Source organism: Vipera ursinii (assembly GCF_947247035.1).
Source record: "Vipera ursinii genome assembly, chromosome: 1".
NCBI lineage: Eukaryota > Metazoa > Chordata > Lepidosauria > Squamata > Viperidae > Vipera > Vipera ursinii.
Genome location: NC_139512.1, coordinates 256,823,684 through 256,846,351, shown reverse-complemented (window position 1 = coordinate 256,846,351; position 22,668 = coordinate 256,823,684). Strand labels below are relative to the sequence as shown.

The 22,668-nt window shown below is 37.9% G+C and overlaps 2 protein-coding genes across 2 annotated transcripts; both read right to left on the bottom strand.

Annotated features, from left to right (window-relative positions):
- Window positions 1-603: 603 nt before the first annotated feature.
- Window positions 604-3,322, bottom strand: LOC310633171 (calcium homeostasis modulator protein 6-like; the record flags this gene model as incomplete). Its single annotated transcript, XM_083350852.1, has 2 exons — window positions 604-1,538; window positions 2,786-3,322. The coding sequence occupies 2 exons, from the start codon at window positions 3,320-3,322 to the stop codon at window positions 1,119-1,121; spliced, it is 957 nt and encodes a 318-aa protein (XP_083206978.1). The 3' UTR covers window positions 604-1,118.
- An 11,513-nt stretch (window positions 3,323-14,835) lies between these two features.
- On the bottom strand, window positions 14,836-21,764 carry LOC310636061 (dermatan-sulfate epimerase-like). Its single transcript, XM_083355528.1, has 2 exons — window positions 21,437-21,764; window positions 14,836-17,838 (listed from the first exon to the last, which is right to left on the bottom strand). The coding sequence occupies exons 1-2, from the start codon at window positions 21,553-21,555 to the stop codon at window positions 16,086-16,088; spliced, it is 1,872 nt and encodes a 623-aa protein (XP_083211654.1). The 5' UTR covers window positions 21,556-21,764; the 3' UTR covers window positions 14,836-16,085.
- Between the last annotated feature and the right edge of the window lie 904 nt (window positions 21,765-22,668).

Genomic DNA, 22,668 nt, shown 5'->3' with positions numbered 1-22,668 from the left:
TTGCTCTTTTAACTGGCTTGATATAATATATTTCATGTCGAGAATCCTACTGAATATACATACAAATTTGGGAGAAATATTCACCTATAAACCACAATTATGCACATCAAGTTCAATTAAAAAATAAGTAAAAGTTACTTTCTTTATTAGATACTTAACTCCTAGTATTTTCAAGAGGATTTCCTTTCCTCTTGGTCTTTGACCTGGAAAATTTCCTACTAAATCTACAAAAGAGACTTGAAGAACTCTGTGCCATGGGGTATAGAAAAATTGGAGAGAAATAAAATCCTACAACAATATTTCATTGCATTAAAGATTAAGAAATATTTTTTTGATTTTACTGTTGGAAGTAAAAGGAAGAAATATAAAGTTGCTTTATTTGATCAGAGTTAAAATAGGTCTCTCTGTCTCTGTCTCTTCCCCCCACCCCACCCCACCCTCATGTTCTGGTAGTCCTTTATAGATTTTTGGTGACAACAGGATTGTAAGTTAATGCCTTATAGATTTGCTTATAAATAAGGGATGGGATATGGGATGAAGAGATATCAGCCTTAAGGAGGGTGAAGATTTATTAAATTTGCTTACACTTGCACTTACAATGAAGCCTGAAAGTCACTTCTTCATATATTTCTTTTCTTTTTTTAATATTATATACTTCTTTTTCCTTTCTTTTTCTCTTTTCCTGCACTTTTTTCTTCTATCTTACCATTTTCTCCTCTAAGTTTAGCTTGTTTTCATTTTTTACTATTGTAATTAAAATTCTTAATAAAAATTATACTTGGAGAAGAAAAGACATGGGACAAAATTCATGATAGAGCAGAAGTTTTGCTTCTTATTAAATGAAAACCTGACAATAAGAATCATGAACACTCCAAGTAATGAAGTAATGAAATAATGCATAATATGACTATTAACAAGCCTTGATACTTGTCAGCCCTTCAAAACAGACCAGACTGGGAACCAAAGTTATGAAAGCTAATACTATTTTTATTAAAAACTGGTACTACTTTTATCAGAAGGTTACAATATTTAACTCTTACAGGCAAATAGGTTTTCCCCTTCCACCTTATGAGGCTAGGGAGGCTCTTGTCTGACATATTTTCTGATTACAGTTGTTGCTATAATATTTGGGCTTCAACATTTGCACCATCTACAAACTGCAAACAACTGGGGTATATATCTCCTGCAGCAGACTTAATGCTACCACTCTGAGATTTTTGACTGACATATTTATGGATCATACTGTAGCAACTGTCCTTAGGATTAAAGGCAAACAAGGACGAAACGTTATCCCAGGCTTTGACGCTTGGGGTTTGAAATGGTTCCAACTCAGTAGAATCAAAGAAGCTTTTAAGATTCCTCTCTGCTAACTTCGAGGCGTGTTCTTTGGCCATGGTGTCAAAAAGTTGTTGCTCCTTCTGCAGGTAGATTTTCCAGAAGGCAAGTTGAAGAATGCTGACTGGTGAGCGGCAGCGAGCAATGCAGGTAACAAGAAGGGCCACAATGAAGACCCCAGCAATCAAAATCCATCCAAACACCTTTGGAAGAAGCATAAAAATGATAATCATGCTTGCATCAAGGCACCTTGAGATTAAATGCTATCTTTCATTCAGAGGGTATATTGTAACTGATCTGCATGGGTATTTACAATCTAGAATTCAGAGCCCTCTCGTGTAGGGAGAAAGATTAAAGCCTTGCTTCTTAATTGTTGCTTACCTCCTGATACTTATCTCTTCCTGTGTGATGCAGGAACGGCTGAAGCAACACATCAACACTTGTTTCTCTAGATTTTTTGAGCCCTAGGTACAGTAGTGGGATTCAAATATGTGAACAACTGGTTCTCTGTGTAGATGCTGCTTCCGGAAGTCCATTCTGGGCATGGGCAACAAAAAATTAGCTACCATTTCTGCCGAAGTGGTGCCAACTGGCTGAATCCCACCACTGCCTAGATATGATTGCTATAGCAAAATTCCAAAAGGTTCTTAAAGTAGAGATGTAAAGTAAAAATGGGACTTCTCAATACAACTGGAGAGACAAGGTGGATAATTAATGGATATGAGCAGGTATGGAAGTGTAATAAAACTTTTCATCTTTTATCGTTAAGGTTGTATAAGGTGATCTGGATTTGAAGTGGAAAAAGTGATTTCAGAATGAAATAGAGAATTCTCAAGAACAGCTATTGGCATCTGCATTATTTCCAAAGCTTACACAGCCATCATCTGGAGCTACCAGAAGACCCCAAGAAAGTAGATGTTTGATATAAGGACAAGGGGTACATATGTGCCTGAATGAACTCCAAATCACCTTTTCTCCTTCAAATCCAGATCGCTGCATAGTTGCATGCTAGAGGAAAATTCCTCTAATTCACAATGGGAGGAAATTCCCTCTGAGGCTAAGGAGGAATTTCCCTCCCAATTGCAATCAATTTCTCTGCAGGCAAGAAAATATCCAACTTTTCTCATTTCCTTATATAGCAGTTTCCCTAGCTGGAAGCAATTGGCAAAATCATGTTATCTCTAGTTTACTATTAACTATGTTGACTAAGTGGACAATATCATCAAAATGAACAAACATTTGAACTGAAACCAATAAAAAACTCCTAACCTGGCACCTAAAACCCATGAAGCAGGCTGCCAGGGAAGCATGGCTATGGAAGTCTTTAAGAATGGAAAGAAGTTGGTAAAACAGTTCTTCGTGCTTTTTCAATAGTCCAGTTAGCATCTCTGGAGGGTTCTAAGTTGGGGAACCTGGCTGTTAGATACCTTGGAAAAAGCCATAAACTAACCTGTGATTGAGCTCGAAGAGTTGCGAGTATCTCCATTTCTGTAGAAGGAGAGACAGAGCTGAGACAAGGCACTTTAACCAGAATTTTGATGCATTCTTTCCCTTTGTCTTTGCACACATATTTCTGTAGGATGGGGCTCCCAGTAGCAGCACATTCATAGAAACGTCCTCCCAGTAAGGCCACAGAAATCCACGTGAGAGGAGCCACAGAGGCACTGATAATTACAAATCCCATCACTTGTAAATGGCGCTGGAGGCGATTCCCATGAGGACATCTACATGGTCTGCCTTTGGCACAACATCCAGTGAGCACCTTCCAAGAACGTACACTCAAGAGCAAGCCCAGCAGAAACAGAATAAGGGCTGGCATCAGCAGAAACATACCACCATAAAGCATATTCCAGGAGTTGCATGGGCATTTGAACACCACCACAGAAAAGATGCGCTCACTACCTGCAGTCAGCAGAGACACTGCACCATAGCCCAAGACCTTCTGGTGATTGACAATGAAATCCAGCAATGGGCGAAACTTTTCCATCCTCTGATTCGGTGCTGTAATGGTCCAGCTCAGCTCTGTGATTTGTGTTCACTGTTCAAGAAACAGAAACTTCTAAAAGTCTGTTAAGAGAGGAGGAAGAGATTTATAGTTCTAAAATATCTGCTCAGGAGAACACAGTTTCATTTTCATTTTCTGGGGAAAGAAAAAAAAATAGGTTCATGCTGTTTTAGGTTAAGCAAATAATATCTTATCTACCCAGTAAAAAAAGAGACACAGTATTAATTTGTTAAAGCCATAGGCTGTTTAATTTCTTTCCAACCGAATAAGAATTATAGGATCATGTAATGTCAGGGTTGGAAGGGTCTTAGAGAATTCACCTAATTCAGCCTCACCTCTGTTCAATCACCTCAAGAAAAGGAGAGTCCACCACCTCCCAAGAAAATCCATTCCATTGTCAGTTAAATCTTACCATTAGGATTCCTTTTTTTCCTGATGTCCAGCTATATCTGCTTCTTCTGGTTTTGAAATAATACTGAACAATTCTACCCTGTCTGGATTAGAATTGTATGCCTAACTGTATCTCTTTTGCCCCCTGTTCAACTTGTGATCTGCCAAGAAATGCAGATCCTTTTCATATTTATTGCTTCCAATAGAATTTCCACCTCCATCCTATACTTGTGACTTTGATTTTTTTCCCTACCCAAATGTAGGATTTGTCCCTGTTAAAATTCATCTTGCTGATTCCTGCCCATTTTTCCACCCTCTGAAAATCCTCCTCAATTATACTGGATACTGTCCTTTGAGGTGTTTCCTCCGTAACTATTGTCTGGTACCTACTTATGAAGATTATCTTAATGTGTGTCTCAGCAATTCAGGCATCATATCAGGTCTGATCCTTGCTGGTCCTATATTAGCTTTGTAATTCACTTTCACTGAAGACTTGAAAAAGCCTGAATCAGTGTCCTGGGTATAACATAAACTTTGTGTTGCAGTTGCCAAAAAAGCCAACAGTGTCCTAGGCTGCATTAACAGAGGAATAGCATCAAGATAATGTGAAGTGTTAATACCACTTTACAATTCCTTGGTAAGGCCACACTTGAAATACTGCATCCAGTTTTGGTTGCTATGATAAAAAAAGAGATGTTGAGACTCTAGAAAGAGTGCAGAGAAGAGTGTTATAGGAGTTACGTTTACCTTATACGCAGCTTTATCATTCATCTCTGCTGTATTTGTTTCCTGTATCACATTGCTACTCTATGATTCATCTCTACGAGCAACAAAGATGATCAGAGATTCAAAGGTTAAAACACACAAAGAACGGTTGCAGAAATTGTGCATGTCTAGTCTAGTGAAGAGAAGGGTGAGGGATGACATGATAGCAGTGTTACAATATTTGAGGGGCTGCCACAAAGAAGAGGGAGTCAGGCTATTCTCCAAAGCGCCTGAAGGCAGGACAAGAAGCAATGAATGGAAACTAATCAATGAGAGAGCCATCTTAGAACTAAGAAGAAATTTCCTCACAGAACAATTAGCCAGTGGAATAACTTACCTCTAGAAATTGTGGATGCTCCAACACTAGAGGTTTTTAAGTAGAGATTGGACAACCATTTTGTCTGAAATGGTAATATAGGGTTTCCTGCTTGAGCAGGAGGTTGGTCCCTTCCAACACTGTTATTCTGTTTTTTTAAGTATAATTCTTTACTTTAAATCAACAGGATGGTATTCATAGGCTTCTTCAGTTTTATGGCTATGAAGGTGCTAAAATGATGAAACAGGTTTTGTGGCATCATGATGCAAGTTCTACCCTTTTTTTTACAGTACTTTCATAACCAGATTGATGAGAATGGCATTGTGGTGAGTTGATGCACATTTTAGCATTTGCTTTTCTTGACCCCCTTCTACAGTTATCCATGGTGCTGCATTTTGCATACATAAAACTTTGGATTTTATTCTCCAGTTTTGATTCCATCTGGTACCCATTCCAATCCTGCCATTATCATTTATTTTCTTAAATATTTTAATAAAAGTTAAGCAGGACAGCCTGATCCTCGTCTCACTCCTTTCTATAGCTGAACCATTCTGTTTCTTCAAACTTTGTTCTTACAATAACTGTAAATTTCCTTCGAATCAGCAAATGGATATTCTTGAAACTGCTTTTTGTTGTTGTTAGCTGCGAAGTCGTGTCCGACTCATCGCGACCCTATGGACAACGTTCCTCCAGGCCTTCCTGTCTTCCACCATCTTCTGGAGTCCATTTAAGCTCACGCCTACTGCTTCAGTGACTCCATCCAGCCACCTCATTCTCTGTCGTCCCCTTCTTCTATTGCCCTCGATCTTTCCCAGCATTAGGCTCTTCTCCAGTGAGTCCTTCTTTCTCATTAGGTGGCCAAAGTATTTGAGTTTTAGCTTCAAGATCTGGCCTTCTAAAGAGCAGTCAGGATTGATCTCCTCTAGGACTGACCGGTTTGATCGCCTTGCAGTCCAAGGGACTCGCAGGAGTCTTCTCCAGCACCAGAGTTCAAAGGCCTCAATTCTTTGGCGCTCAGCCTTTCTTATGGTCCAACTTTCACTGCCATACATTGCAACTGGGAAGACCATAGCCTTGACTATACGCACTTTTGTCGACAGGGTGATGTCTCTGCTTTTTAGTGTGCTGTCTAGATTTGCCATGGCTTTCCTTCCCAGGAGCAAGCGTCTTTTAATTTCTTGGCTACAGTCCCCATCTGCAGTGATCTTGGAGCCCAAGAAAACAAAATCTGTCACTACCTCCATTTCTTCCCCATCTATTTGCCAGGAATTGAGAGGGCCAGATGCCATGATCTTGGTTTTCTTAATGTTAAGTTTCAACCCAACTTTTGCACTCTCCTTTTTCACCCGCAACAAGAGGCTCTTTAGTTCTTCTTCACTTTCTGCCATTAGAGTGGTATCATCTGCGTATCTTAGGTTGTTGATATTTCTTCCAGCAATCTTAATTCCAACTATTGATTCATCTAGCCCTGCCTTTCTCATGATGTGCTCTGCATATAAGTTAAATAGGCAGGGCGACAGTATACAGCCTTGCCGGACTCCTTTCCCAATTTTGAACCAATCAGTGGTTCCGTGTCCAGTTCTCACTGTTGCTTCTTGACCCGCATATAGGTTTCTCAAGAGACAAATAAGATGGTCTGGTACTCCCATCTCTTTAAGAACTTGCCACAGTTTGTTATGATCCACACAATCAAAGGCTTTAGCATAGTCAATGAAGCAGAAGTAGATGTTTTTCTGGAACTCCCTAGCTTTCTCCATGATCCAGCGTATGTTGGCAATTTGATCTCTAGTTCCTCTGCCTCTTCGAAATCCTGCCTGTACTTCTGGTAGTTCTCGATCCACATACTGCTGAAGTCTAGCTTGTAGGATTTTAAGCATGACTTTACTAGCATGAGAAATGAGTGCAATGGTGCGATAGTTTGAACATTCTTTGGCACTGCCTTTCTTTGGAATTGGAATGTAAACTGATCTTTTCCAATCCTGTGGCCACTGCTGAGTTTTCCAAATTTGCTGGCAAATTGAGTGTAGCACTTTTACTGCACTGTCTTTTAAGATTTTGAATAGCTCAGCTGGAATACTGTCACCTCCACTAGCTTTGTTGTTGCTCAGCTTTTCTAAGGTCCACTTCACTTCACATTCTAGGATGTCTGGCTCGAGGTCAGTGACCACCTCATTGTGATTATCAGGGACGTTAAGCTCATTCTTGTATAGTTCTTCTGTGTAATTTTGCCACCTCTTCTTAATCTCTTCTGCCTCTGTTAGGTCCCTGCCATTTTGGTCCTTTATCATGCCCATTTTTGCATGGAATGTTCCCTTCATCTCTCCAATTTTCTTGAAAAGATCTCTGGTCCTCCCTATTCTATTGTTTTCTTCTATTTCTTTGCACTGTTCATTTAAGAAGGCATTCTTATCTCTTCTAGCTATTCTCTGGAATTCTGCATTCAATTGGGCATATCTATGTTTTTCTCCCTTGCCTTTCGCTTTCCTCCTTTCCTCAGCTATTTGCAAAGCTTCCTCAGACAGCCATTTTGCTTTCTTGCATTTCTTTTTCTTTGGGATGGTTTTGGTTGCTACCTGTTGTACAATGTCGCGAACCTCTGTCCATAGTTCTTCAGGCACTCTGTCTATCAGATCTAATTCCTTAAATCTATTTGTCACCTCTACTGTATATTCAATAGGGATATGATTTAATTCATACCTGAGTGGCCTAGTGCTTTTCCCTACTTTCTTCAGTTTAAGCCTAAACTTTGCAAGGAGAAGCTCATGGTCTGAGCCACAGTCAGCTCCTGGTCTTGTTTTTACCGACTGTATAGAGCTTCTCCATCTTTGGCTGCAGAGCATATAGTCAATCTGATTTCTGTGTTGACCGTCTGGTGATGTCCATGTGTAGAGCCGTCTCTTGGGTTGTTGGAAAAGAGTGTTTGCTATGACCATCGTATTCTCTTGACAAAATTCTATCAGCCTGTGCCCTGCTTCATTTTGTACTCCAAGGCCAAACTTGCCTGTTATTCCAGTTATCTTTTGGCTTCCTACTTTAGCATTCCAATCCCCCATGATGATAAGGACATCATTTTTTGGTGTTAGTTCTATAAGGTGCTGTAGGGCTTCATAGAACTGGTCAATTTCATCCTCTTCAGCACTGGTGGTTGGGGCATAGACTTGGACTACTGTGATATTGAATGGTTTGCCTTGGATTCGAACTGAGATCATTCTGTCATTTTGAGGATTGTATCCCAGTATTGCTTTTCCTACTCTTTTATTGACTATGAAGGCTACTCCATTTCTTCTGAGGGATTCTTGTCCGCAGTAGTATACCTGATGGTCATCTGAATTAAATTCACCCATTCCTGTCCATTTTAGTTCGCTGATACCTAAGATGTCGATGTTCAGTCTTGTCATCTCTTGTTTGACCACGTCCAGCTTGCCTTGATTCATGGATCTTACATTCCAGGTTCCTATGGAGAAAAAATCTTTACAGCATCGGACTTTCCTTTCACCACCAGACACATCCACAGCTGAGCGTCCTTTCGGCTTTGGCCCAGTCGCTTCATTCTTTCTGGCGCTACTAGTACTAGCCCTCTGCTCTTCCCCAGTAGCATATTGGACGCCTTCCGACCTGAGGGGCTCATCTTCCAGCATCATATCGTTTTGCCTTTTGTACTGTCCATAGGGTTTTCATGGCAAAGATACTGGAGTGGGTTGCCATTTCCTTCTCCAGTGGATCACGTTTTGTCAGAACTCTCAGCTATGACCTGTCCGTCTTGGGTGGCCCTGCACGGCATAGCTCATAGCTTCATTGAATTACGCAAGCCCCTTCGCCACGACAAGGCAGTAATCCATGAAGGGGCTTGAAACTGCAGCATGATCTAAATTTAGTACAAAGTAAACTTCCTCCTTAAACTTTCTTGTTGTTTCCATTACTCAGTTTAAGTTAGACCCAGAGGTACATACAGGTAGTTCACAACTGACAACCACAGATAGGACCAGAATTTCCATTGCTAAGGAAGGTACAGTAGTTGTTAGGTGAATTGCATCAAATTTTATGACCCCTTTTGCTACTGTTGTTAAATGAATGACTGTTAAATTAATGACTGTTAAGTGAATCATGCAGTCATTAAGCAAATCCAGCTTCTCCTATTGCCTTTGGAAGTCAGCTGTGAAGGTCACAAATGTTGAACATATGACCTTGAAGGACTGCAAATACATGTAAATACACGTCAGTTGCCAAGCAGCTGAATTTTGAGCATGTAATATGGGGATGCTGTGATAGCTGTAAGTGCAAGGACCAGTCATAAATTACTATTTTCAAAGCCATTGTAACATACAACAGTTGCTGAATGAATGATTGTAAGTTGTGTATCTGCATTATCCCACCGTTGCAGTCAAAATGCTAAAAACAGTGTCATGCTGCAAGCTCTGCCCCTATAGGCTATACATGTGACATTGTACCACTTGTAGAAAAATGGATCTTGTGTCCCAGTGCTGTAATGTTGTTTTCATCCATTTTAAATGCTCCCCATGAATTCCACCGGTTATCAGTTTTATCTTGGATTTTACAGTTTTTACCATATTTTGTTTCTTTCCTTGCTAATTTTTCATCCTTCTGTTCCTCCAAGAACCCAAGGCTGCTAACATTATGACATATCTTATTTTTTCCCCTACAAGAACCCTGTGAGGTAGACTGGGTTGCAAAAGTGTGTGTGAGTGACCCAAAAATCATGATTGATCAATGGGGAACTTGAATTTCAGTCTCCCCCTGCAAAACAAGATGAGTAGTTTTGGTTCTGCCTAAATGAACTTCCTCTGTCATTTTTCAGAAACTGTGAACTGATTTAAATAAATGGGAAGTGAAATGAAAAAAGTAAGCATTCATTTGCAGGAAGAACTAAACAGCGGAAGAGGGAGGCTGTAATCAAGAGTGCAGACTGAGACAGATATTGGACAGATTCAGTTTCTGGAACCCCAACTTTGTAAAAGTGGTCAACATCTGCTAAATCAGTTCTACCAATCCCAATATAAACTAGCAGGATAATTAATTTGAAATTAATTTTAATTTTCACAATTGGTTTATCCATTGTCTGTTTTTCATGATATTTTGATAATTCGCATGGTTTTATGTCATTTATCAATAATGACATCCAAAGATCATAAGCTACAGTTAAAGAACATTGGTCACATTGTTATTAACAAGATAGTGGGGTTCCTCTTCCGTCTGGGTTCATCTTCAGACAGAACTGAATATAAAGTTTTGATTACAAATGGTTTGGTTTTTGTGGACCACTGATGGCTAGATGGCCTCCTTCGATTCAAATAATATGTATTGGAGTGAAGGGAGACCTATATGGCAATTCAAAGGCCTTGGTCTGGAAACCTGATTGGCAAAAAAAAAAGAAGCCAGAGTTAGATTTAAAAAATGAGTTCTTAGAGAACCATTAAAGGTTATCCTTTTAGTAATCAGTGACCTATCAGGATATAAAATAGAAAATGTTTATGAGATAGAACTAGAATGTGTTTGTGTATCTATTAGGCTTATTTTAGACATAATTTGTGCACTGACATAATGGAAATTTGGTTTATAGATCCCACGTTTGATGTTAAAAGACTTTTGATTATTCTATTTAAGAATTAAGAATTAGCTAAAATTTAAAACAGAATCTGGTTCTGTATAAATAGTTGTAGATTGATAAACATAGGCTGTGGTCCTGTCAGTGACGTGTGATATATTAGGATGTGAAACAGACAATGTTTTATTAGGTAGAACATAGCTACTCAGCCACTGTGTAGCATCAACTGTGTAGCATCAACTATGTTAGATGCTATAGTTTTTGCTGTAATGAAATAAGGGAAATTTGGGTTGTGAATATTATTTGGGATGTTAAAGTCTTAATTTGAATAATATAATTAAAATTAAAATTAGGTAAACTTTAATAACAGGACATAGATATATCTCAATGAAATTGAACTGACATATTTTTCAACTGACCCATGCTATTTCTAGAAATTTATCAGTTTAAACTGGTGGTATGAAATGTTAAGGGAAATTGAGAAGGATGTTTTGATAAAGTAACCTGAATTATGTACTGAAAACTTTGATGCTTTCTAAATATGTAGATTTTAACTGAAAAACAAATAAAACTTGATTTAAAAAAAAGATAGTGGGGTTTACTGACATTGAAAATAGGGCAGCCATCTTATCAACACAACATTGATTGTGATGGAAAGGCCACCTGCCTCGCATGCCAGAATGCCTTATATCACTGTAGAAATAAATGATGTATCATTTTGACATATCTCAATTTTCTATGGATGCACATACAAAATATTAATCATTACTCCATACAAGAAGGAATGAAGAACTTCTGTACTTGAGCAGAATATTGTGTAATAAGCTATACCAGTTATTTGTCCCTTAGGAGACTTCTTAAGGGACTATGTTACTTAGTATAGCATGAGTTCTTTTTACAATCATCTGTTTTCCTTGCTTGGGAGTGACCATGTGTCTCCAGATGCTTCCTATGACATTCGCTACACTCCCAGCCACCCCTGGCTTTTAAGATAAAGGGATATACCATATACATTCATGAATAAGCTGAAAATTTTAGGTGCCAAAATGCACCCCAAAATTGAGTTTGGCTGATCCACTGATTTATATATCTGCGAATATATACAGAAATACTTTTTAAAACTATTTGTATATCTCTTACATATTTGCAAATAAGCCCGTCAATAGATAAGCTGTTTGTTGAACTCTTTCATTAAAATACCATGAAAAATAAATCACCTGTGGATTATCCACAGATAAATCGTGAAGATTAAAACATACAAATATTTTGAAGGATGGACTAATATGCAAGTATATAAGGTAACTACAGATATAGAGCTAAAGCTAGAAATAGCACTTAGCACTAGCACTTAGATTTATACAGTATACCGCTTCATAGTGCTTTACAGCCCTCTCTAAGCGGTTTAGAGAGTCAGCAAGCCCCAACAAGCTGGGTTCTCATTTTACCAACCTCAGAAGGATAGAAGGCTGAGTCAACCTTGAGCTGGTTGGAATCGAACTGATGGCAGGGAGCAGTAAGTTAGCCTTTGATATTGCAATCTAACCAATGGGCCCCCACAGTCATCATAGAGATATAGGACAAGCTGGTGTGCTACAGAACAAAACAGCAGCCTGCAACATCATCTTCATTTCCAATGGGTTGGGGTTTCAAATAGGCCCCATGAGTTTTCTTAGAAGATAAAAGTGATGGGTGTCTGTTTGGAAATCTCCCCTCTCCTCCAATCCAGAACAAGACAAAGATAAGCAGGGGTAGAAAAGAGTAACCTGCAGGATGGAGACCATAAAGAATGGCAGGTAAGCTCCTGCAAAACACAAATTGAGAATCTTATGTCCCTGATGGTAGTCATTTCGAAAATGGATAAATCTCCAGCGGCCATTTTGCAAAAGTGCCCGCAAAAGTTTTCAGTTTTCAAAATTCCAGATGTCACCAGATCTTAAAATTGAAGATCTTGTCCTGTTCTAAAATGTGTGATAGTTGTTGTTAAGAAAAAAAGCTAAATTCTGATTTTTCTTGATTAACATGATTGGAAGAAGATTCTTCTGCATATAAAAGTTATTTTTTAAAAAGCAAACTACAACATTTAATATTTCAGTGCTCAGTATTTTGCATTTATATTCCACGAGGTGGCTCCTTTGAGTCACAAGCACATGTACACACTAATACAAACTAATATAAACTGAGAAGGGGAAAAAAAGAAAAAGGAATTAAAGAGAGCGTTCAAAGTGTAAGAAAGAAAAAAAAGAAAGAAAAAAGATACAAGGAAGTGGTTTCTGATCTTCTTTACAGCAGTAACTACTACTATAAATTTACCAAATATTGTCTGGTTGCAAAATAATCTTTCTGATACTGTATAAAACCGTAAAGCATATGTTTTTTTTCCTGTTTTACAAAAAAGACCATAAGGGTTTTCCAGTCAGCAGTAAACATAAGATAACTGTGGGGGGTTTTTTCCGGTCAATTTGACCATCTCAGCAAGTTCTGTCAATTTCATCAACCATTCCTCCCTGAAACTGTCCATCTTCGTACATAGTATAATCTTGCTGCAGTTATCACATACAAAAGTAAAGTTCCACGACTTTTTCCAATTTTTTATGTATCAATACCAAAAGAAAGACAACTGGTCTTAATTATATATTAATCTTTAAAATCCTTTGAATTAGTGTGGTAGTTAAGGCATCAAGCTAAATATCAGGAGACCATGAGTTCTAATCCTGCCATAGCTGCAAAGTCAACTGGATGGCTTTGGACATTCCCCCCCCCCATCTCTCTCTTTCAGCTCTAGGAAGGAGACAATGGCAAACCACTTCTGAAAAACCTTGCCAAGAAAACTGCAGCGACTTGTCCAGGCAGTCTCCAAGAATCAGACAAGACTGAAGAGAAGAAAAAACAAATCTAATATTCTGATATATCCTAATGGTTAATCAGTAAAGATTTATTATTATAATAGCAGTGGAAAAAAATGTGATGAGCCAACAATGGAATTTTAAAAATTTGGAAAGGAACAGAAAAATACAGGTGATATTTTTTGTTGTGAATATTAAATTTCAAGATGTGGTTTATTCAACTTACATTGTAGTCTCTTACATAATATATGTGAAGGGCAGAAAACCTTACATATGCACATTTCAGGAAGAAATATCCTTCAGGTTCTGTTCAGATAGAAGAACAATTCTGAAAATTTGTAAAAACTTTAGCCATTTTAAAAAAGGAAGACAACCCGACTTGGAATAAACTTTCTGCACCAATATGTAGATAAATGTTACCCAAACACAGCTGCAGTTTTGAAGTCTGTAGCCCAACAAATTAATTTGTTCTTTAAAGACAGTGGAACATCTAATATTCAGAGAGTATACCACACTGGAATCCTTAAACTTTGACTGACCTTCATTACTTTAAAGAAAAAAATCTCTTTTAGGCAGATGGAACAGGATTTTTTTTTTCTTTGCTACTAATGATCTGGGGAATCTGTCCTGTTTTGAATTTAATTTTAACCAGCAAGCATATTGTAAGTCCAAACAAGGGATGAGTGGGCTGTTTGGCATTTGCATTTTATAGGACCAATGGAAGGAATGTTTATGTTTTCATTTCCTCAGGCTTAATTTTAAATGCAAAACCGGCAATGCAATGTGTGAGTCCACTAGATGCCAAATATCCTGTCCCACCTCCAACCACCATTACCTGTATTGTGTGAAGTAGGCATTTCTTAAAAGTAGGGTTGGAGATGAAGCCACCTATTGTGCAATGGTTTTCTCTTTTTAAAAAAATCAAGTCTGTTTTGTCTTATTTTCGTATAAGTTTGGATTTTTTTTAACGTGCATGAAAATCTGTATTTAAATTGCATTTCTAATTTCTATTTTAGGTGCAATTTCACATACTGTATCAATTTCTGCAGGAAACGACCCCCACATATACTCATTTATGAGCTACTTTCTCTAACTTTCATATTTATTATTATATGTATGTATCATCTGAAATCAGCCACTAATTCTAAAGCTATTATATCACAACTGCTAGGTTATAGAAGGGACAGATTGGAATGGGTTGATAGAATGATATAATTCATTAACTGGGGTGGAATGTAGTCTGCAGTCCAAGTGGGGGTGGGCTGCTTCTCAAAGGGCAAAGAGGCAGCAGAGCTTGGGAAGTTTGGTAGGTAGGAAGAGGGTTAAGATGCCCCCCCCCAAACAGTTCAGAGTTTAGTCAGGCAAGATTCTGTCTATAGGTGAAAAGAAACAACTTAAAAATAATTCCATGTGTCATTGTTGGTTCTTGGAGCTTGATTTTGCTTTTTGTTATTGGGAATGTGCCCAAATACCTTTACATACCCATGAGACATTTAACAAATATTAAGGCTGTAAAGTTACCCCTGAGCAACAAATTCTGTGAGGTTCATATGTAAAGAAAGAGGAATTTGTATCTTCTTTACTGAACAGTAAAAACCAATAACCAAGTACAGTATATGCATAACTGAAATTATTTATTTAGCAAAAGACATTTGGGACAAATACTATTTTCTTTAAAACAAAGTTTTTGGTTGTTAGAAGTATTCCTTGTCTGAACAATTTCTAGTACCTAGGGGCCTGATACTCAAATCTAGCAGGGTCAAAGGCTTCACTTATCAACTACTTCCAATGTGTTCCCAAGAAAAGGCTGCATTTTTTATAGAGAAACACTGCAACAAATAACATCTTCTTATGCATTGAATGCAACCTTCTAATATACCATTATCGATGACTATCAGATGTATGTTCTTCCATCCTCAGTGGTCTTCTACTTTCTAGAAACTTAACAATTTTATATTCTGCATAATTTCTCAAGTAAACTGCTTGACACATTGATATACATTGATCACTGAGTATTTGATGAGTTATAGCAAATTATGAGGACCTGATCTGTTTGAATGTTTCATAAAAATACCATTTCTGTCTTTGACATTAGATTATGGATACATTGTACTTTACATAATGTATGCCCATACAACTTGGATCCTGGACTCAAACAATGATAATATGCTATGATTTAGCCATAATTGTTTTCTTAGATTAATGGGAAAAGAGGCTGAATGGAAAGAGAATACCTATGGAAGCTTTCAAAGGTTCATTTAAAGTTAGATACACCTCTTAGCCCAGATGTTTTTTCCATCCCATGACAGGTCACATTTGAAAGAGGATTCTCAGAGTTATTAACTAGGGTGGAAGCAAAACAAATAGTCTCAAGGCTAACTGAGAAGAAAGGGTATCTACACTTAAAAGGAAATGCCAATTGTAATAGCATCAGTATTTTAAAACAGGCAAAACAGTGAGAAGGAATATATACCACTGAAGACTATTATCTGAGGATTATCCATATGATAACAACCAGTAGATTTTGATTAAACCATCCCAGTTGCATATGTTCGAGAAATAATACAGTAAATCAACTCAGTGGCAAGGAAAATTGCTTTTGAAGAAAATTAAATGCACATATTGAATTCAGAATAAAAGCACGACATTCATTTATAGAACAGACTTGACCCGTATGCAGGTGGTAATCTGAGGAATGTGTCAAAAGTCTCAATGCCCATTAATTTCATCTTCTCTGATTAAAAGAGAACAATTATTCCATAGCTATTTCTTGGAATGTATTCAGAAAATATATTCTGCACCTTTGCATAAACATATCTAACCATAGAATGGTCAAATAGCATTCACAGTCTTCCCCCCCCCCCGCCCCTAGCATTGTGACTGGGAACAAGAAGAATATAGCCACAGTAATATACAGCTGTCAATTAACAAGATGGCATAAAGGCATCTTTGCCCATGTAAGCTCTTGGCTTTCTGGAACCAGGTGAGTTGCATTGCTAGCATAACAAAGAAAATGACAATATTCAGAATGAGGAAAAGACGTGTGTAAGATGCTGACGCCAAAGGAGCTCTGCTTCGAGCAGTGGAAAATATTTGGGACAGACCAGGTTGAACTTTGATTGGCACACTGTTTCTCTCTTTCGCATAGGTAATATCTACAAAATCCAGAAGATCTTTCATTTCTTCTTCTTCATCCACAGGCAATTCTTTTTGGGCCAAGCTTTGTGCTTTTTGCCGAATTTTTCTTTCATTGACTTCAATTTGTGCAAATATGTCCGGGCCAGCATCCACAAATTTGTACCCTTTAGCCACCTTTTTGTTCTTTTTTGCCCTGCCTTGTTGCTGCTGAGAAATTGCAAATATCCTGTCAATGACTTCTTCTGTCTGTCTTTTATCTGAAAACCGGAGTAGGCGTTCAGCTGTCTTTCTGAAGCTATCCGTGTTCCGCACACGTGAAAGGATCTGCTTCTCTAACTGCTGGAACACAGGCTTGAAGTGCTGAAGGTTTCTCTCTACTATCTCAATACTGTCTTTTACTCCTGAAACTGGGGAGTTCCTAATTGCAGAAGCTCGCTCAAACACAACTTTCTGATGGTCTGCAATCACTTGTGCAAAGACAGAGTGGCTTTTATTCTCATCGGTCCACAGATAGATGGCATAAGCATGCTCACTGGTGGTTACAAAAATATCCAGCTGCTGAGAATTCCCATGGACGCTGAAACTCTGGACGTCTATAGAAGGTCCAATGAAGAGGTGTACCACTCTAGTGACTGGGCTACGCAGATGAGTAGTAACATTCACGTAGTTTGTCCCATTGTAAGGGTAGCCTCTGGGATACATTCTTGAGGCAATGATAGCTTTTTGACTATATCCAGTATCATCCATCCAGTACATCTTGTAGATCCCGTCTTGTTGCCGAATGAAGGCTCCATGGACATTGTCAATAACAGTGTCTTCAAATGGCACATCAACATTGTGGAAGAAGCTAGTTGCTATTTTGGCAGGACTATCTTCTTGAAGATAGATTTGGTCCACTAGCAAGAGAAGCTGGGGATGAAGAAGTAACAGGTTTCTTTGTACGCTTTTCAACTTTAGTTTAGGGTGGTATGCACCCACTCCTTCTCCTCTAATAAAGATGATCTCATTTTTTTCTATAGCAGCAATTACTCTCCCTTGGCAATCTGCAGCCAGATCGTGTTTATATTTTAACCACTTTGATGAGCAGTCTTCAGTAACTTGGCCTTCCCATGGATAAAAACAGCTTTTTGATACAGCTGGAGAAAACATAATGACATTATTTAAAAAGGTGTATTTTGGTCCATACAGAGCTTCTGTTATGAAAGGTACACCATTGGGGGCAAACGTAAACGAGTTCTGATCTGGATGCTCATGCCCAGCATTGAAGTTCCTCCAACCTTTGATCCATTCTTTGTACTTGTTCTGGTGAACAATATCATAGATTGCACGTCCCCCCAGCTTTCCTGATTTGAAGGAGAGGAAGGGGCTGTTGATTTCGGCTGGCAGAGCACTTCCATAGGTTACAACTCCCCAGTCTTCGAAATAATGAAGTTTGGGAATACCATAATCTGGTGGAGGGACAAATCCCAGACTTGAATCATACCTTTCAAAAACATAAAGAGAATGAGCTGTTGATTTATTCCATTTACAAGTCATCATGACTCAGTGCATTTCAAGATACGATAGAAAAAATAAAAACATGAAAAAAAACCACATTACTACAGTATTCCATTTTTTACAATGTAAAAATATGAAGTCATTTGGCAGTGTTAATATGGAACAATATTCCACTCTGCAATAGTCTTTAATGAAGAAGACTATGTAATTTTTTGCTTACTGCTTTATATATATACAATATAATAGCTTGCATTTTAGGAATTTGTGCTTTAACTCAGTTTAGAATTTCTGGAAAAAATACATCTGATAAAAGGTAGGCTGAATTTGAAGAACTCAGAATGCAAACTTATTTAGGGAAAAAACTGCTCCATTCCAGGCACTGCCCTTTCAAATATCTGTCTGGATTAAATAATGTTTGAACTTGTCCATTAGCAATCCTTCTGCCCTTCCTAGTATAAAATCTTTATATCTGAAATAGAAAAGGCTTATCCAGAGGGAAGAAGGCTCTGCAGACAAAGGGGAAGTTAAGCAGAACAGCAGGTTTTGCATTTAACAAAATTATATTTCTTTGGCAAGAAAAAAAATTCTGCACATTTTCAGGATTGGTATATTGTATCAAGCAGCTTTCCCTTATCCAATAATGGATGGAAATAATGGGAATCCCCACATACTTAGAGACCCTGCATTGGGTTGAATTGGGCCAGATATAAAGTATAATGGAGAATTAGCTTAAATTTCACAAGAACACTCAGGTGGGAAATTAGTTGAAAAAGTATCAAGATGTACTAAAACAAATATTCATCAGTTTAAAAAAGCCCTACTAGCAATGAAATACACACACACACACACACACACACACACACACTTCAGCCTGAATATATGCAGTGAAAAAACCTGCTGACTAAATATGCAAAATGTTGGGCTGAAAAGATGCCCAGGTGGCACGCAAATAGAACATAATAAGTCCTTTAAACCCGCCACCAATCCTCTTAACTAATCGGGGCTTGCTTAAATCAAGGCTTAAGTGGACACATGGCAAATCTCCATATTAAAATAGCTAATACTTCAGTCATATTCATATTTGCTTTCAAATAAGCTTCTTCTGAGCTTAGGTGGACTTACTTTTAAGTATGTTTGCAAGAGGATTGCATACTAAAACGTCTACTCTAAAATACCTGCTCAGCAGTAAGACCTGATGAATATAATTGGACTTATTTTTTAATTGTCACACTCTGAAATAATAATTAAAAAGCTATTAAAACAACCCACATTGATTGAAAGGGATTTTTCAGTTTTATCTATTTAACAGCAAAGCAGGAACCTTTATGTTTTTTTACTTTATGATAGATATTGAAATATTTATCTGTGATCCTCAATTGTTTGGAATGCTCTTCAATCTCACTTGGACAATTTTTAGTCACAGGGACTTGTCTGGTTGCTAAGTAAAGGATACTTGCCAGCCCTCACTGAAGGACTTCTTGAAAGAACAGAATGGATATTCCAAACAGCAGGTGCATCCAGTAAAAAAACGTTATGATTTCTACTTTCTGTAACTTGCTGCACTGCTAAATAACAGCACAAGCATCACAGCTCATGAAAAGAATAATGCTCCCTACATGAAAGGCACTTTGGATTATGTTGTTGTAGCTATTTGAAATTTCTGAAGTAGGCAAATAAACAAAGTCCCTACAAAGCATTCTAAGCAAATCCAAGGCCGCAGTACCAAAGGAAGACAAAACAGGAGTAATCTACAAAATAAAATGCAAGCATCACCGCATGCATAGACCAAAACAGACAAAAGATTAGCAAGGGATATCCTTGAACATTGACTAGCTGTAAAAAGACTCAATATGACCTCACTAATCTCAACAGGAAAATAGTGAAATATTCTCACAAAAGAGATTTTAAAGATGTAAGAGAGTTCTTAGAAGCCTAGTACTCTGACTAGACAGTGATCAAGAGATGTACCGAATTAATTCTATCAAAATCATAAGCACATCAGCCCAGCCTACAACCACTTTCTACAAATCACACAGCAATCAACCAAGACCTAGAACACAGGTCTGCAACCCGCGGCTCTGGAGCCACATGCGGCTCTTTCAGCTGTCTCCTGCGGCTCCCAGTCCTCTGCCATGTGCAGTCCAAAAAAAAAGTGGGACTAAAAAAGTTCAACCAATCAATTCAAAAATGCAGGGTAGGTGCATATCTCGCCTTGGCTCCACTCTTCAGTCAAACCCTGTTCTGCGCATGCGCGCATGTACGCACATGCGCACACATTTTTTTGCGGCTCCGTTTTTCCTTTTGTGAGGGAACCGGTTCCGAGTGGCTCTTTCACTGTTTCAGGTTGCTGACCCCTGACCTAGAATGACTCCTTATCAACCAAATAACGACAGCCAAAAGCCAAACTATATTTCAACAATTACAAGAGAAAAACATCACTGCCGAGCAATACTGTCAAGCAACTATCAACACCACCAAGCAAGAACCAACCAACACAGATTAAAATACAGTTAACACATTATTGCCCAAATAAGTAATCTACCAACGAGGCATTAATCATTTGCAAGCAGCATCCATTCACAGGATCCATTCACAGGAACCATCCAGCATATGCAAAGCAAGCAAAATGGAAGAGTACATAACCTGTGCTAACCAACAACCCCCTTGGTTCTCCAAAACTCCAACACTGCTGAGTATAAAAAGTCAACAAACCTAAAGGTAAGTCCAGGTATCTCCAACAGTGCAAAACATACTTGAAACTATCTATGTTTCTTCCACAATGCTCAGTAGTACCATGTTAAAGCAAATGTCAAGTGTTGTATTACTTTACCTAACTTGTTTCTATGCCAAGCCTATCTCCAACAAGTTATAGCTGGATTATTACATCCCTTTCTCTTAGGAACATTGGGACAATGCCTTTGAATGTTATTACTAACCCATTTTGTTTCAAGAGTCTGGATGCCTCTAAAAGTAACTAACTGTTTCTGTAAGACTCATTTCATTTTGTAAGGCTGCTCACTTCCTTCCCTACTCATCTACCTCCAAGACGACTCATCTGTTTTCCACAAACTTTCTGGAACAATAGTTTGCCAAATCTCACCTCTGCTAGAGAATACTATTTCATGGCACATATTAAGAAAGTTCTATCTCATCTACTGCATAAAAAGTCCATTTGACCTTTGCCCACTTTCCATAATCAAATGATGAATCAAAATTAATGCCACACTGGAGCAGTTGGGCTATCTTCTAGCAAGACAACTGCCTTGACCTTTTATATATATAGCTTAGTTCGCCAAAGCCAATTCAGTTCCTGTTCTACACTATTTCAGGCTATATACAACTGTCACCCATGCTGTTGCTGACTCTTCTAGATTCATGCACAGAATACACGCACAGAATATGTATTGATTTTTTTTTAGTAAAAGTACTTATTTAACCTGGTGTTTTCTTGGGAATGTGCAGCTGAGAAAGAATGGTACAAATTCAATACCTTTCTGCAAACATATCTAAACTCACTTCTGTGCCTGCCTTCTCTTGTCCACCCCTAACGTAGCCCACTGATTACAGATTTACTTATTTCATACCAGAGAAACTCTGTGTGAAGTGTGCACCAACGCTGTCCTTTGGAAGGTGTCCCTGGGCCCTCAAGTACTCTGTTCCTTCGAATTTGATCAGCCAACCAGTTTCCACTGCCATTGCGCATCACAAATTTATCTAGGAAAACCAACTGGCTTTCTGGACCATAAAACCAATTGTAGTTAGAATCTGCAATAGCAACAGTTCTTTGGAATCCTAGGAGGAAAAATTAAAACAAACATATATGCAAGTAAACATCTTACTTAATATTGCATATCTAAGTGACAGAAAGTAGAAAGAGCTACAATATTACGTATAATGTTGGTAATATTATATCTATTTGTAAGGTTCTAATAAAAGTTTTAATAGCATTTTTCCCCCTAAAGTATCAGATCATTAAATTGTCAGACTATGAAACATTAATGTGCTCGGATTTACACACAGAATGACTACAGAGAATTCTTTGCAGCATATTAAAATCTAGTTAATGCTTCACTTAAATTGATTATCTTCTTTAAATTATATTATTTAAAATTAATATTGAACATAGCTAAGTTATATCATATTAAATATTTTTCTCTACATTTCTCTAAGTTCATTTGTGAAAAGTTCTCTATCTTATTTTTCAGACTAGAAGCTTCATTTATTAGTTAATGATACTTTAATTTATAATATGTTATTTCATACTATAAGGTGTATCTTTTTCCCCCCACGATAATGAATGACACGTTTTGTCTACTCAAAAATGTTCCTTATGATGCAATTTACTAGAACTGAAATTAATTCCCTAAAACTGGAAGGCTTTACAGCCCAAGTCCTTGAAAATATGGAATTTTCCCTCTGCTATGTTAGGTATTAAAGGAGGCTTAGAATTCTTATAATCATTCTAAATTAACATTATGATGTAATCTAAACTTGAAAATAGCAAGGCTTTTGTGTTTGTTTGATAACCTCTGTGGACTGGAGAATGCATTCCTTACAGCAGGGCTGTCAAACTCCCGGCCCACAAGCTGGATGTGTTTTGCCAAAACTGTGCCCACCCCATTGCTGGTAATGGAAAAAGTCACGATACGTTGCAACACGTCATGTGACGTTGCAAGCTTGACACCCCTGCCTTAGAGCAATCAATAACAGCATATGATGACTCTGAGGCAATGCATCAGGTTACATATCTTCCATGTGATAAGTAAACTGCTGCATTATGCTAATTTTTAAAGGAATATGCTTCAAATTTGATGCA